Consider the following 14,126-nt stretch of genomic DNA (forward strand, 5'->3'; position numbering starts at 1 on the left):
GGACGACCCAGAGGGATGGTATGGGGAGGGAGGAGGGAGGAGGGTTCAGGATGGGGAACACATGTATACCTGTGGTGGATTCATTTTGATATTTGGCAAAACTAATACAATATTGTAAAGTTTAAAAATAAAATAAAATTTTAAAAAATTAAAAAAAATAATAAAATCTAAGGCATGGAGGCCAACATTTATATAATGATATTAAGAAGAAATCAAAGGGGTTCTAATCAAGCAACTCTTGTTCCTATACCAGCTGTACCTCAGGGAAACCAAATAGTTGATTGGGGGAGTTCTCTTTACTGAAGTAGTTCAGCTAATAGATGAAGAAGAATGACAGATATAAAAGCATTTGGCAAACCCAAGTGAAATAACGGCTTATCAATGGTCGCCAGCTTCATAAAAAGAGACTAAACCAAGTACTAGGTGCCTCCTGACAGAAGTGCATAAGATCACTCTGGAGTATTATTGCCCATATTATTGTTGTTTATTCGCTTAGTCATGTTGTACTCTTTGCGACCCCATGGACTAGAGCCCACCAGACTCCTCTGTTCTCTGTTCTCTCTCGATATTTGCTCAAATTCATATCCATTGACTTGGTGATGATATCCAACCATCTCATCCTCTGCCTCCCCCTTCTCCTCTTGCCTTCAATCTTTCCCAGCATCAGAATCTTTTTATTTCCCAGGCAACAATATTGGAGAGGGTTGCCATTTCCTTCTCCAGGGGATCTTAATAACCCAGGGATTGATCTCAAATCTCCTGCATTGGCAGGCAGATTGTTTACAACTGAGCTACTGGGAAAGCCCATTCTTGCCCTCCCCTTCCCTAAATCTGAATCTGATCATGTTTACAGATCCAGTTACCAACATTAGGAGAGCAGAGGATGGAGGAGCATATTAAAGGATCCTAAAAAAATAAATAAATAAATAAATAAAAATAAAGGATCCCATAGGTTGGAATTAGCAAAATATACAACTGTAGACACTTAAAGGACAAGTTTTTTTGTTTTTGTTTTTTTCCCCAACAAATGAAATATAAGGAAAGGAGAGAGAGAAGAGGGAGGGCTTCTGTAAGGAACATATCAACCAACTGAAGGCAAAGATCTTATCTGGATTTTGATTCAAACAAACTGAAAAATAAAAACAGGGATTTCCCTGCCGGTCCAGGGGTTAGGACTCTGCCCGGGTTCAATCCCTGGTCAGGGAACTGAGATCCTGAAACCCATGCAGCATGACCAAAAGGCATGTAAATTAAAAATAGAAAAAAACGTAAGATAATTAGGGAAATGTGAACACTGACTGCAGTATTTGTATTAGTATTTGGAGTATTACAAAATCCTGTTAAATTTTTGTAGGAACAATAATAGTACTGTGGCTGCCTTTAGTAGAAGAGCCATCTTTTAAAGCTGTGGTTCTCACACTTGGGCTTGCATAATAATCACCTGGAGGGCTTATTAAAACACATATTATAGGACTTTCTTTGTAGTCCAGTGGTTAAGACTTTGCCTTCCAATGCAGGAAACACAGGCTGGATCCGTGGTCAGGGAGCAAAGATCCCACTGGCCTTGGGACAAGAAAACCAAAATTAAAAAAAAAAAAAAAAAACAAAACCAGAAGCAACAGTGTAACAAATTCAATAAAGACTTTTAAAAAAATGGTCCACATTAAAAAAAATATTTGAAAAAGTTTTAAAAAATAAAACACATATTGTTAAGTCCCACCCCTAGCTTCCAATTCAGTAAGTCTGGAATGGGGACTTAGAACTTGCATTTCTAACAAGTTCCCAGATGATGATAATGCTGCTGGTCAGGGATCACATTTTAGGAACTTACAGCACTGAATTAACCAGATTTTTTTCCCATTCAATTATCTATTTTTTAATACTTCCAGTTCAGTTTAGTCACTCAGTCATGTCTGATTCTTTGCAACCCCATGAACTGCAGCACACCAGGCTTCCCTGTCCACCACCAACTCCCAGAGCTTGCTCAAACTCATGTCCATTGAGTCGGTGATGCCATCCAACTTTCTTATCTTCTGTTGTCCCCTTCTCCTCCTGCCTTCAATCCTTCCCAGCATCAGGGTCTTTTCCAATGAGTCAGTTCTTCACATCAGGTGGCCAAATTGGAGTTTTAGCTTCAGCATCAGTCCTTCCAAAGAATATTCAAGACTGATTTCCCTGAGGATTGACTGGTTTTTTGCAGAGTTCCAAAGAATAGCAAGGAGAGATAAGAAACCTTCCTCCGTGATCAATGCAAAGAAATAGAGGAAAACAAAAGAATGGGAAAGACTAGAGATCTCTTCAAGAAAACTGGGGATACCAAGGGAATATTTCATGCAAAGATGGGCACAATAAAGGACAGAAAATTTTTAATACTTTTTATTTATTTGGCTGTACCAGCTCTTCATTGAGGCATGCAGAATCTTTAGTTGTGGCATTTGAATGCTTAGTTTCTGCAGGTGGGATCTAGTTCCCTGACCAAGGACAGAACCTGGGCCCCCTGCATTGGAAGCACAGAGTCTCAGCCACTGGACCACCAGGGAAGTCCCTCTGATCAATTATCTATTAAAGAAGGTGTATAGGTCATCAGCTGAGTTCTATCCCCTGTTATAGCACTCAGATGGCACTCCATACAATGGAAGAGGACTAGTGTTCCAAGGTTGATATATTAGTCTGTATTGACACAGAAAAGCTTGAAAGAAAAACCTTCAGTCTCCCACCTTTCTCTCCAGAGTGTTCAACACCCAACTCCCTCCTTACCCACTTACATATGCCATTGAGGATCAAGGAACCCAGCATGGGACCCTGTAAAGCTGTTGGGAACTTAGCCTACCTCCCTGCATCATCTCCAATTTCAGAGTGGTTTGATGGACATAATATGGTTTCTTCAGTCCTGTGGTGCCTCGGAGATGCTCTAACAAACCCCAGAGCTGGTCTGTTCCATGTTGTGGAAGAGGAGACCTGCAGACAGATTCTGGCTTTTCTGTGAGTTAATTACATGACCCATAATGAGTCATTTAGGGCTTCCCTAGTGGCTCAGTGGTAAAGAATCTGCCGGCAATACAAGCATTCTGGTTTGGATCCCTGGGTCAAGAAGATCCCCTGGAGGAGGAAATGGCAACCCACTCCAGTATTCTTGCCTGGAGAATCCCATGAACAGAGGAGCCTGGTGGCCTACAGTCCCATGGAGTCAAAAAGAGTTGGACAGGACCAAAGGGACTTAGCGCACACGCAATGATAAAATGATTACATTTATCTCACTTCTCTTTTAGTAACCAGGCATCAACCATGAAACTCACATTTCTCTATGAGTCAGTCAAAAACACTGAAGGAATGCCTTTTGTGTTTAGAACACTGGACCCTCTAGGTTTATCCTGGCCATGAAAAAACAGAAAAAGAGAAAAGATTAAGGCCTGACATGAGCTACAAATGCTCAGCTTTTCTCTATTTGGAGCACTTTGAAATAATAGCGGTGGGACTTCCCTCGTGGTCCAGTGGTTGAAACTCCGGGTCCGGAAGATCTTCTGGAGAAGGAAATGGCAGTCCACTCCAGTATTCTTGCCTGGAAAATCCAATGGACAGAGGAGCTGGCGGGCTGCAGTCCCTGGAGTTGCAAAGAGTTGGACATGACTGAGCGACTGAGCATGCACACAGGGCATTAAGGTTCCACGTGCCTTGCAGCGCAGCCAAGACAAAAACAGAAACAAAGATAACAGCGATGGAAATTTGGAAGGGAGGAAAAGAAGCATTTCAGACTATTTCCTACATCAGGTGAGTGTTCTGATGGCACAAAAGGTGTGCTTTCTGCCGGAAGCTCTTGTCGCATTCACTGCAGTGAAAGGGTTTCTCTCCTGTGTGCGTTCTCTGGTGTGTGAGGAAATGGGAACGCTGATTGAAGGTTTTGCCACACTCAGGGCAGCGATAGGGTCTGTCTCCCAAGTGGATCCGCTGGTGGGTGATGAAGTGGGAGCTCTGGTTGAAGCTCTTGCCGCACTCACCACATTTATAGGGTCTTTCTCCGGTGTGGATCCGCTGGTGCTTGACCAAGGCAGAGCTGTCGGCAAAGCCCTTCCCACAGCCGTCGCACTTAAAAGGCCTCTCGCCCGTGTGTGTCCTCTGGTGCGTGACCAGGTGCGAGCTCTGACTGAAACTCTTGTGGCAGTAAGGACAGCTGAAGGGCCTTTCTCCCGAGTGAGTGCTCATGTGGGCCACAAAATGAGAGCTATCTCGGAAGCCCTTCCCACACTCGGGGCACTTGAAGGGCCGCTCTCCCGTGTGGGTTCGCTGGTGCTTAATCAGATCTGAGCTCTGGCTGAAACTCTCCCCGCAATCGAGACACCCATAGGGCTTCACTCCCGTGTGGGTCCTCTGGTGGGTGATGAAATTGGAGCTGCGACTGAAGCTCTTGTGACACTGGAGGCACATGTAGGGCTTCTCCCCCGTGTGGGTTCTTTGGTGCACTGTGAGGTGCGGTTTCCGTGCAAAAGTCTTCCCACACTCGGGGCACTGGTGGGGTCTCTCACCCGTGTGGGTTCTCTGGTGTTTGATGAGGGTCGAGCTGTCGCTGAATTTCTTCTCACACCTGTGGCACTGGTAGGGTTTCTCTCCTGTGTGTGTTCTGCGGTGGGTGACAAGGTCTGAACTCTGTTTGAAGCCTTTCCCGCACTCCATGCACTTATAGGGCCTCTCACCAGTATGGGTTCTTCGGTGCCTTATGAGATAGGAGCTCTGGTTAAAGCTTTTCCCACATTCCACACACACCAGCTTCTTTTCTATATATCCTTCCAGGAGCTTGTTTAATTCCTTCTCCTGTGAAAAGGGCCCCTGCTGACCCTCTCCCAGGAGGGTTCCATGCTGCCCTTCTAATTCAAGACCCCTCTCCCAGTTTCCTCCCCAACTAGGAGGAGGAGAAATATCTTTATTGGCCCCTTCTAAGGATGTTCCACATGGTTCTGCCGTTTCGGAAATGTCCTGATCGAGTTGTACCACCTGATTCTTAAATTCTGAAAAGTTAACAGAGTAACACAGGATGAAGTTATTACTTATCAGGAAAGGTCATCAGAAAGCAGCAAGAAAGAGTAAAATTAGTATTTTTGCTACAGACCACATTTAATCTGACTACTCTCATTCTGATTCCTGAAGAGTATATCCCTGGCGGCTTAGTGGTAAAGAATCCACCTGTCAATTCAGGAGATTCGGGATCAATCCCTGGGTCGGGAAGATCCCCTAGAGGAGGATATGGCAACCCACTCCAGTTTTCTTGCCTAGAGAATCCCATGTACAGAGGAGCCTGGCAGGCTACAGACTATGGGGTCGCAAAAGAGTCAGACATGACTTAGCAACTAAACATCAATCAGGAAAGATCATCAGAAAGCAGCAAAAAGATTAAAATTAGTGTTTTTGCAACAGACGACATTTAGTCTGACTACTCTCATTTTGATTCCTGAAGAGTTCACTGAAGATCACTGAGCTTCCCATTCATGACATAAGCAATTCCCAAGCCCTTTTTATTTTAAGATGGTCCAATGAACCTTGAGGTGACCTTGATATCAAGAGTAAAACACGTATTGTCAGAACTGGGCAACTTTTTTCAATGATGTTAGAATCTAGACAAAAGTGAAATGTTTAATTTAAATGAAGACCTTATTTGGTCAATGACTGATGGTCCAGGAAGTCAAAGTACAACTTCTAATAGCAAGAGCAAAGTCTAGGGGAGGATTTCCCTGCTGGCTCAGTGGTGAAGAATTTGCCTGCCAATACAGGGGATGCAGGTTCAATCCCTGGTCAGGGATGATCCCACAGTCTGCAGGACAACTAAGCCTGTGAACCACAACTACTGAGCCCACGAGCTCTAAAGCCTGCACATTGTAATAAGAAAAACCACTGCAATGAGAAGCCCATGCACCGCAAGTAGAGAGTAACCCCTGCTTGCCACAACTAGAGAAAGCCCACAGGAAGCAATGAAGACCCAGCACAGCCAAAAATAAATAATTTTTTTAAAAAAGTCTAGGGCAGCATTCCAAATTCCTTAACTAAACAAGGGCTGAAATGTTAGACTTCCACGCACCAGGTAACACATCTCACCTGTGTGACTTTCCCTCAGGATCTTCCTTGCCTCAAAATTTTGCAGTGGTAGGACCCATGCCTCTTCTTTCTGCTCCAGCTGGGAGGTTACACTTGGTTTTGAAATCCTATAAGGAAGGTGAACACAGAATGTTAATTTCAGCCATCATATAAGGCTTGAGAAAATGCAATCCCCTCTTCTTCCCCAGGTACAGGAGACCACCCCAGGAAATTCTCATGTATGTTCGGTGGTCCAGTGGTTACAAATCTACCTGCCAATACGGGGGACACAGATTAGATCCCTGGTCTGTTTGGGGAACATTCCACATGCTGCGGGACAACTAAGCCAGTGCACCAGAACTACCGAGCCCTGGCTCCAGAGCCTGTGCTCTGCAGTGAGGAGCCACTGTAATGAGGAAACTGTGCACTGAACTAGAAGAGCCTGTGTGCAGCAACAGAGACCCAGTGCAGCCAAAAATAAATAAATAAAAATGAAAAGGGCAGCCATGATGTCGTGATAAAACAGGGTGATCTCCCTAAGAGGCTGAGAAAAAGCTCTTTGCTTCCCATTAAAAAAAAATCAGACTTGGGTGATAGAAACTCTAGAATAAGCACAATAACTCATCCCTCAAGGCACAAGGCTAAACTCATGTGGAGAGATAACTTTATCAAAACAAAGCTGCCATGACCTCACCCTTAGAAAGAATCAAGGAAGTTAACTATAATGTTTGGTTTTTAAATTTTCCCAGAAGAGCAGCAGTCAATATAACCATGAGAAAAAGACAAACACTTGTAGAGAAAAAAAAAAAAGGGACAAAGGACATGAATGGGCAATTCACAAAAGAAAATAAAGCAGCCTATAAATATGTGAAAAACTTTTAACTCATCATTAGCCAAAGAAATTCAAATTAAAACAATGACACACAGGGAATACAGTATAAAGGTAAAGAGGTGTAAACTCAAGAGTCTTATTGTCTGAATTTGAATCCTAACTATGTCTCTGACTAGATGTGTGACCTCAGGAAAGTTACTTAAGCTCCTTGTGTCTCTGTGTCTTCATCTATAAATTAGGGAAAATGACAAAACCCACCTTAGGGCTTCCCTGGTGCCTCAGTAGTAAAGGATCCGATGCCAATGCAGGAGGCATGGGTTTGAACCCCTGGTCTGGGAGGATCCCACATGCCATGGAACTACTATGTCCCAAAAGTCACTAATACAGGGAACACAGGTTCAATTCCTGGTTTGGGTGTTAGGTCTCACATGCTGAGGGGCAACTAAGCCCACAACTACTGAGCCTGTACTCTAGGGCCCGGGAGTACTCTAGGGTCCACGTGCCATGATTACTGAAGCCCGAGCGCCCAAGAGCTCAAGCTCTGTAACAAGAGAAGCCACTGCAATGAGAAGCCCTTGCACTGCAACTAGAAAATAGTCTGTGCAGCAACAAAGACCCAGCACAGCCAAAAATAAATAAATTTAATTAAAAAGACCTACCTTACAGAGTTGTCATGAGGATTAAATGATTAAGTCCTCAATAAATGTTAGCTATCACTATTATTTTACCTACATTCTTAGATTACGATACCCCGCATGATAGATAGAATATGAAGAAATAGACACTTCATATAATGCTAACAGGAATAAATAAATTGATTCAGTCTTTTTGGAAGACATTTGGCAAAAATACCAAATATCTTAGAAATGTATCTATTCTCAAACCCAGAAATTTCTAGAGAGTCTAAAGAAGTGAACAAAAGTAAACAAACAAAAAAGGACATTGTGCAAAAAATATACATATTAGCTAACTGTTAACTAATTATTTCAATAAACAAGACTTTAAAAAAGACAATAAGTTAAGACAGCCTCATCACAATACTGGTGAAAATTTAAAATGACCCAAATAGCTCCCAACAAAGAAATAATTTCACTTGATTGAGCCATCCAAAATTGCCAGTTTATAGGTTAAAAATAGTCCAAAAACAGTCACATGTATGGTTCAATTTAATGTAATTACTGTATTCCATACAATAAAATACTAAGTAGTTACTTTAAGTAATGTACAGATACTATTGTCAAAATATATTCACAGTACATTGTGTAAGAAAGTAAGACATACCACTGAATATTCAGTATGATCCCAATCATTTTTATTTTCTTTTTTTTTTTTAATTGTATATATGCTTAGGAAAATGGCTGGAAGGGTCATAACTCTTCATAGATGACTTTTGTTTTCATTTTGCTTATCTTTTCCTTTAGTGAATATATATTATTTGTGTAATAGATATGAAGTAAAGCAGAAAGAACCTGGGTTTGATCCCTAGGTTGGGAAGATTCCCTGGAGAAGGAAATGGCAACCCACTCCAGTATCTTGCCTGGAGAATCCTATGGATGGAGGAACCTGGTAGCTTACAGTCCATGGGGTAGCAAAGAGTGGGACACAACTGAGCGATTTCACTTTCACTTTCACTTTCAAAGCAGAAAGGAGGAGAGACATCCCAGAAAGAAGGTGATCCAGTGTTTAAGAATCCGTGCTTCCACCACAAGGGACGTTAGGGATTTAAGATCCTGGGTACCCACTCCAGTGTTCTTGCCTGGAGAATCCCAGGGATGGGGGAGCCTGGTGGGCTGCCGTCTATGGGGTCGCACAGAGTCAGACACGACTGAAGCGACTTAGCAGCAGCAGCAGCAGCAGCAGTGCCTCATGGTACAGCCCCCAAAAAAGGCAGAATTCCCATGGTATTTTAGAAAGAGCACTGGAGGGGTCAGTTTGTTTGTTTAAGTGATGGGAAAAAAACTCTGGGGAGAGCACCTTCCCTTTTCCACAAAGACCTGGGTTGGGCTCACTTTTGCCACTTAACTTTTAGTCTCAGGGTCCTCAGCTGGAAAAGGTGAATGAAAATACATATATCAAAGGGTTATGGTAAGATATCAATCAGAAAAATATCAAAGAAATCTGAAAACCACTAAGTGCCATAAAAATAGAAGTCATTCTTTTTCTGCCAATGAGGTGACAATTACTCTCACAGAGAGCTGGAGCTCTAAGAGACCAACATCCCCACCACTTAGATCTGGGCCCTCTCAAAGTGACTAAGATAAAGGGACTTCCCTGGTGGTCCTATGGTTAGGACTCCAAGATCCATTGCGTAGGGGCATGGGTTCAATCGCTGGTCAGGGAACTAAAATCCCACCAGCCACTCGGCACAACCAAAAAATTTAAAAATTATATTAATAAAACTAAGATGAAGGAAAATTGCATCCTTACCCTTTGAGAGCCCATTCTTGTATCTGTGCTGGGTGGTATCCCTGAAGAGGACTCTCTAAACAGTGTCCAGGTAATCCACTTGTCCCTGAAGTCCCCAGCCACATCATTGAGGGTCATCAGTTCCTAAAGCAAGAGATCTCAGTATGCATCAATAGTTCTCTAGACATTCTCACCATTATCTCAAAACCAAAAGACAGCTACCACTACACCCAAACAAAAACCCCCTCAACCAGAACAGCTCTGAGGTAAATGCTGAAAAAAGTCTGTAAAGTCAAAGCTATGGTTTTTTCATTAGTCACGTACGGATGTGAGAGTTGGACCATAAAGGGGCTGAGTGCTGAAGAATTGATGATTTCAAATTATGGTGCTGGAGAAGACTCTTGAGAGTCCTTTGGACAGCAAGGAGATCAGACCAGTCAATCCTAAAGGAAATCAACCCTGAATATTCACTGGAAGGACTGATGTTGAAGCTAAAGCTCCAATATTTTGACCACCTGATGCAAAGAGCCAACTCATTGGAAAAGAGTCTGATGCTGGGAAAGATTGAAGGCAGGAGGAGAAGGGGCCAGCAGAGCATGACATGGTTAGATAGCGTCAACAACTCAATGGACATGAATCTGAGCAAATTCAGGGAGATACTGGAGGTCAGGGAAGCCTGGCATGCTACGGTCCATGGGGTTGCAAAGAGTTGGACACGACTTAGAGACTGAACAACAACAATAACAAATGCTGTCAACAATAGAAGGGATGCTCTTCTTTTCTGCTTTTACATAATCATTCCTGTGGCCAAATTTCTTATCACAAAGTGAGGACTGAGCCTCCAAACACATCTGTAGAACCCTCACTCTTTTGAAGACATGACTGTTTTGAGGAAGAAATTGTCCACAATGGACAAGAAAAACAGAGGCGAGTATGTGGGTATAACTCGATTTCTGGAAAGCACTGGATTCTCTCCAACGACATTTTCCTCAGCTAGGAGATTTCGGATTTAATTAGACTTAGATTAGTTATGAGAAAGGCTGACTTTTCTTGTCTTGTAGATTTAGTATCAATTTCAAGAGCTAAACTGGGCAGAAGTCCAAAGGGAACTGTCCTAGGTATCATTCTATTTCAAGGTTTAATGCAGTCAGAAGTGGGACTCAAAAGACACAGATTGAAAAAAAAAACATGGATAAACTGTAAAATTAAGTGAAATTTAATGGGGATAAGCATAAAACAAAATATTTGGGGGATGAAAACAATCATTAAGACATTAATAAAATCAACATCAGTATCATGAAGAAATTACTTGGGGGGAGATGGTTAGGCTACTGAATGAATCATTAAGTCATTCAGTAATCAATATGCTGTAAGGCAGTAGGAGTCACAAAAAATATATAAGATAATGTTGGGTTTTTTGTTCATTTTTCCACTTAAAGAGTTTCTAATAGAAACAAATACAAGTTAGCAAGCTGAATCTGCTACAAAGAATTCTGCGTTTCAGTGGAGAATGGACTAGAACTGGGGTGAGGAAGTTTGACTCTTTTTCATCTTTTGTCTTACCTGTCGCAGCACCTGGTACTACTAGAACACACAAACACTTTTCCTGGGAACACTGATGCATTTATAGACATTGCTACTGGCCACTTAGAATGTACTGGGAATACATGTCATCTCTCTGGTTTAAAACCTTAATTAAAAAAAAAAAATGTCATTAGGATGCGAACACTGTCATGAGCCTGAGCAAACATTTTATTTCTACATCCGTTACAGACCCACAGCAGGGCCCCCCTGCAAGAGACAGCGGGATGGAGAACTCTTAGGGTTAGACAAACGCTGTTTCCCACCCAGTGTGTTGCCCCCTGTACAGGTGACCTCAGGTGACCTCAAAGGCCCTAGAGCCTGTGGTGCTGTGACTAAGTGCCACTGTGAGAAGCACTAGTTGGTTCACTGGGTTTATTAATAGGAACATGACCGTATGGCTAGGACCGAGACCCATTCTCCTCCCTCGCGGTGCTACAGGCCCTAATCTGGGTGCAGCGATCAGAGGGTCGCAAAGCTAAACTGAAACCAGAAGACTATCACCGAGGAGCAAAAAAAAAGAAAGAAAGAAAAAAAGACTAAGAGGATGAGCTATCCCGACGCCGGCAGAGAAAAGTGCAGCCACCTCTCCCACACCTCAGCAAGACCCGTGGGCTCTGAAAAGCGAACGCAGGGACCCAGCGGGGACAACCTCGAGGCGCTGGGCGAGCCCCATCCACGCCCCTCAGCAGCTCCGAGGCTGCAGCCGCCGTCTCCTTCCCCGGATCACTCACCGCCCCCGGGCCCAGCCCCGGATGGGACACCGAGCGAAGGTCCTCCACCACCGAGCCGCAGCCGGCCCGCTACGCCGCGGCGGTTCTGCCCTCGACCGGAATTCGTGACAGGGCTGTGGGGACACAGGTGGGACGCCCGGCAAGGCAGCCAGCAGCCGGAAAACACCGCCCCCGTCCTCTTGCCATTGGCCTCTCAGCTTTTAGGCCGAGAAGTCTTCCCCGTCCATAGGCTGAGAGAGATTTCAATCACCGCGGAGCCTTTTGGGAAATGTAGTTCTGAGCGAGCCCTCAAAGGCTTGGGAGTCCCGGAAAGCCGGGTTCCCAGCGGTGACAAGTATACTAAACCCAGTTCCCGAGCTACCTGGTCGCTAGGACCGCCTCTTCGGAGCTGAGAAGGGGATCCAAGGACTATAATCAGAGAGGGATCTGAAGATGCGAACCTCCGGGCCTCACCTGACTGGCGCAGAGCAGCCCGGTACCAAACACGGCATCTCCCGCGCTCTGCCACCTAGCCTTCCAGAGAGAGGAGCAGCTCGGCGCTACGACCTTGGGGTGCAGCCTCCTCTGCCGGGTCCCCGCCCTAACCCGGGGCGGCCAGAGCCTGAATGGTGTGTCCCGTCGCCAAGTTCCGGGCCAACTCAGACTGGACATAACAGACCTCAGTCAGGAGCCGTTAAGTGGAAAACAGACTTTCTGCTTTCCTCTATTAGCAGCACAATTCTAACGCGAATCTCATTTCCATTATAGCCAGAGGAAACCTGCGAGAGCGTCAAGTATTCTAGGAAATGTCGTATTGGGTTCCAAACTGTGGAGATTCCTGGATCTTACCTGAGAACCAGTGTTCACTTGGGGGCCAGTGTAGAGGGTGTGTGGGGGAGGCGGGGACTACCTAAAAAATAATGAAAGCCTTTCCTTACAATGAAAAGGTATGCCTATCTACTCTGTTGTTTCACTGCAATTTAAAAAAAAGAAAGTACATCGGCAGAAAACCGAAAACAGAATTACCATATGATCCAACAATCCACTCCCGGGACTATACCTGGATAAAACTGTAATTTAAAAAGCTTCATGCACCCCTATCTTCATAGCAGCACTGTTCACAACAGCCAAAACATGGAAACAGCCTAAGTGTCCACAGACAGATGAGTGGCTAAAGATGTGTTATGTACATGCAATGGGATACTACTCAGTTATTAAAAAGAACAAAACAATGCCATTTGCAGCAACATGGATGGATCAAGAGATTATCATGTTAAGTGAAGTAAGTCAGAAAGACAAATACCACATGATGTCACTTAAATGTGGAATCTAAAATATAACACAAATGAACCTATCCCTGAAGCAGAAATAGATTCACAGACATAGAGAGCAGACTTGTGGTTGCTAAGGGGTGGTGGGAAGGGAGAGGGATGGACTTGGGAGTCCAGACAAGGGAGAGTTTGGGATTGTCAGATGAAAACTACTAACATTACATTTAGAATGAATATACAACAAGGTCCTACTGTGTAGTGCAAGGAACTGTATTCACTATCCTGTGATAAACCATTATGGAAAAGACTAGATATATTAGATATAACAAGTATATATATAGGAATGTGTGAAAGTGAAAGTTTTAGTCACCCAGTCATGTCTAACTCTTCGTGACCCCATGGACCGTAGCCCGGCAGGCTCCTCTGGATATGGAATTCTCCGACAAGACACTGGAGTGGATTGTCATTCTATTCTCCAGGGGATTTTCCAAACCTAGGGATTAAGCCCTGGTCTCCTGCATGGCAGGAAGATTCTATACTGTCTTAGCCACCAGGGAAGCCCATTTAGGAATATATATAGGTATAAAAAATATGTATAGGTATATAATTGACTCACTGCTGTAAAGGAGAGATTGGCACAACATTGTAAATCAACTATACCTCAGGTTTTAAAATAGTAATGACAAAAAGACAACAATGGATAGGAAAAAAAAGGAAAAGTACATTTTGTGATGGACTGTAAAAAGCTGAGAATTACCAGCCAATGAGCTAACCGCAGAAGATACCTTTGATGCTAATTCAACCATTCTCCAGCAAACATGCATGATGTGTCTTCTAACAAATATTCACTGGGAGTGTTCTATGCTCAAGAACACTGTGGTTACCCACAGGAATCACACATGGTCCTTGCTCTCATGAAGCTCACGGCCCGATAGGGGAGATAAGCCAAGTAAGACGCAAAAATACGAAGTTAATATTCTGTCTTTTCTTCTTTGTTTCATTTAACCAGAGGGATTCAGTTAGTATCTGCAACATAATTGTAGTCATCTGCAAGGTAACCACAATAGCAGTTTAGAGCTTTCTGTCCACTATAAACCAATGTCTGGGTTTACTTTTCAGCAACAGCAGGGGACATCCAGGATACCAAGAGTTTTTTAGGACTCATGGGGCTGGAGCACAGTTCAGGCCCTAGAGAACCAAAGGCATCTCTCGACCTCTCAGGGGTCTTTCTTGTATTCTGCCATTGATGGGGGGAGATTCCTT

At 43.7% G+C, this 14,126-nt stretch overlaps 1 protein-coding gene across 3 annotated transcripts; it reads right to left on the reverse strand.

Annotated features, from left to right (window-relative positions):
• Positions 1–1,663: 1,663 nt before the first annotated feature.
• ZNF774 (zinc finger protein 774) lies at positions 1,664–12,385 on the reverse strand. Of its 3 annotated transcripts, none has more exons than XM_010816941.4 (5): positions 12,067–12,385; positions 10,862–10,988; positions 9,320–9,442; positions 6,082–6,188; positions 1,664–5,000 (listed from the first exon to the last, which is right to left on the reverse strand). In XM_010816941.4, exons 3-5 carry the CDS (start codon positions 9,424–9,426, stop codon positions 3,760–3,762), a joined length of 1,455 nt encoding a protein of 484 aa, XP_010815243.1. In that variant the 5' UTR covers positions 9,427–9,442; positions 10,862–10,988; positions 12,067–12,385; the 3' UTR covers positions 1,664–3,759.
• Positions 12,386–14,126: the final 1,741 nt, after the last annotated feature.

The sequence above is a fragment of the Bos taurus genome, chromosome 21 (assembly GCF_002263795.3).
Source record: "Bos taurus isolate L1 Dominette 01449 registration number 42190680 breed Hereford chromosome 21, ARS-UCD2.0, whole genome shotgun sequence".
NCBI lineage: Eukaryota > Metazoa > Chordata > Mammalia > Artiodactyla > Bovidae > Bos > Bos taurus.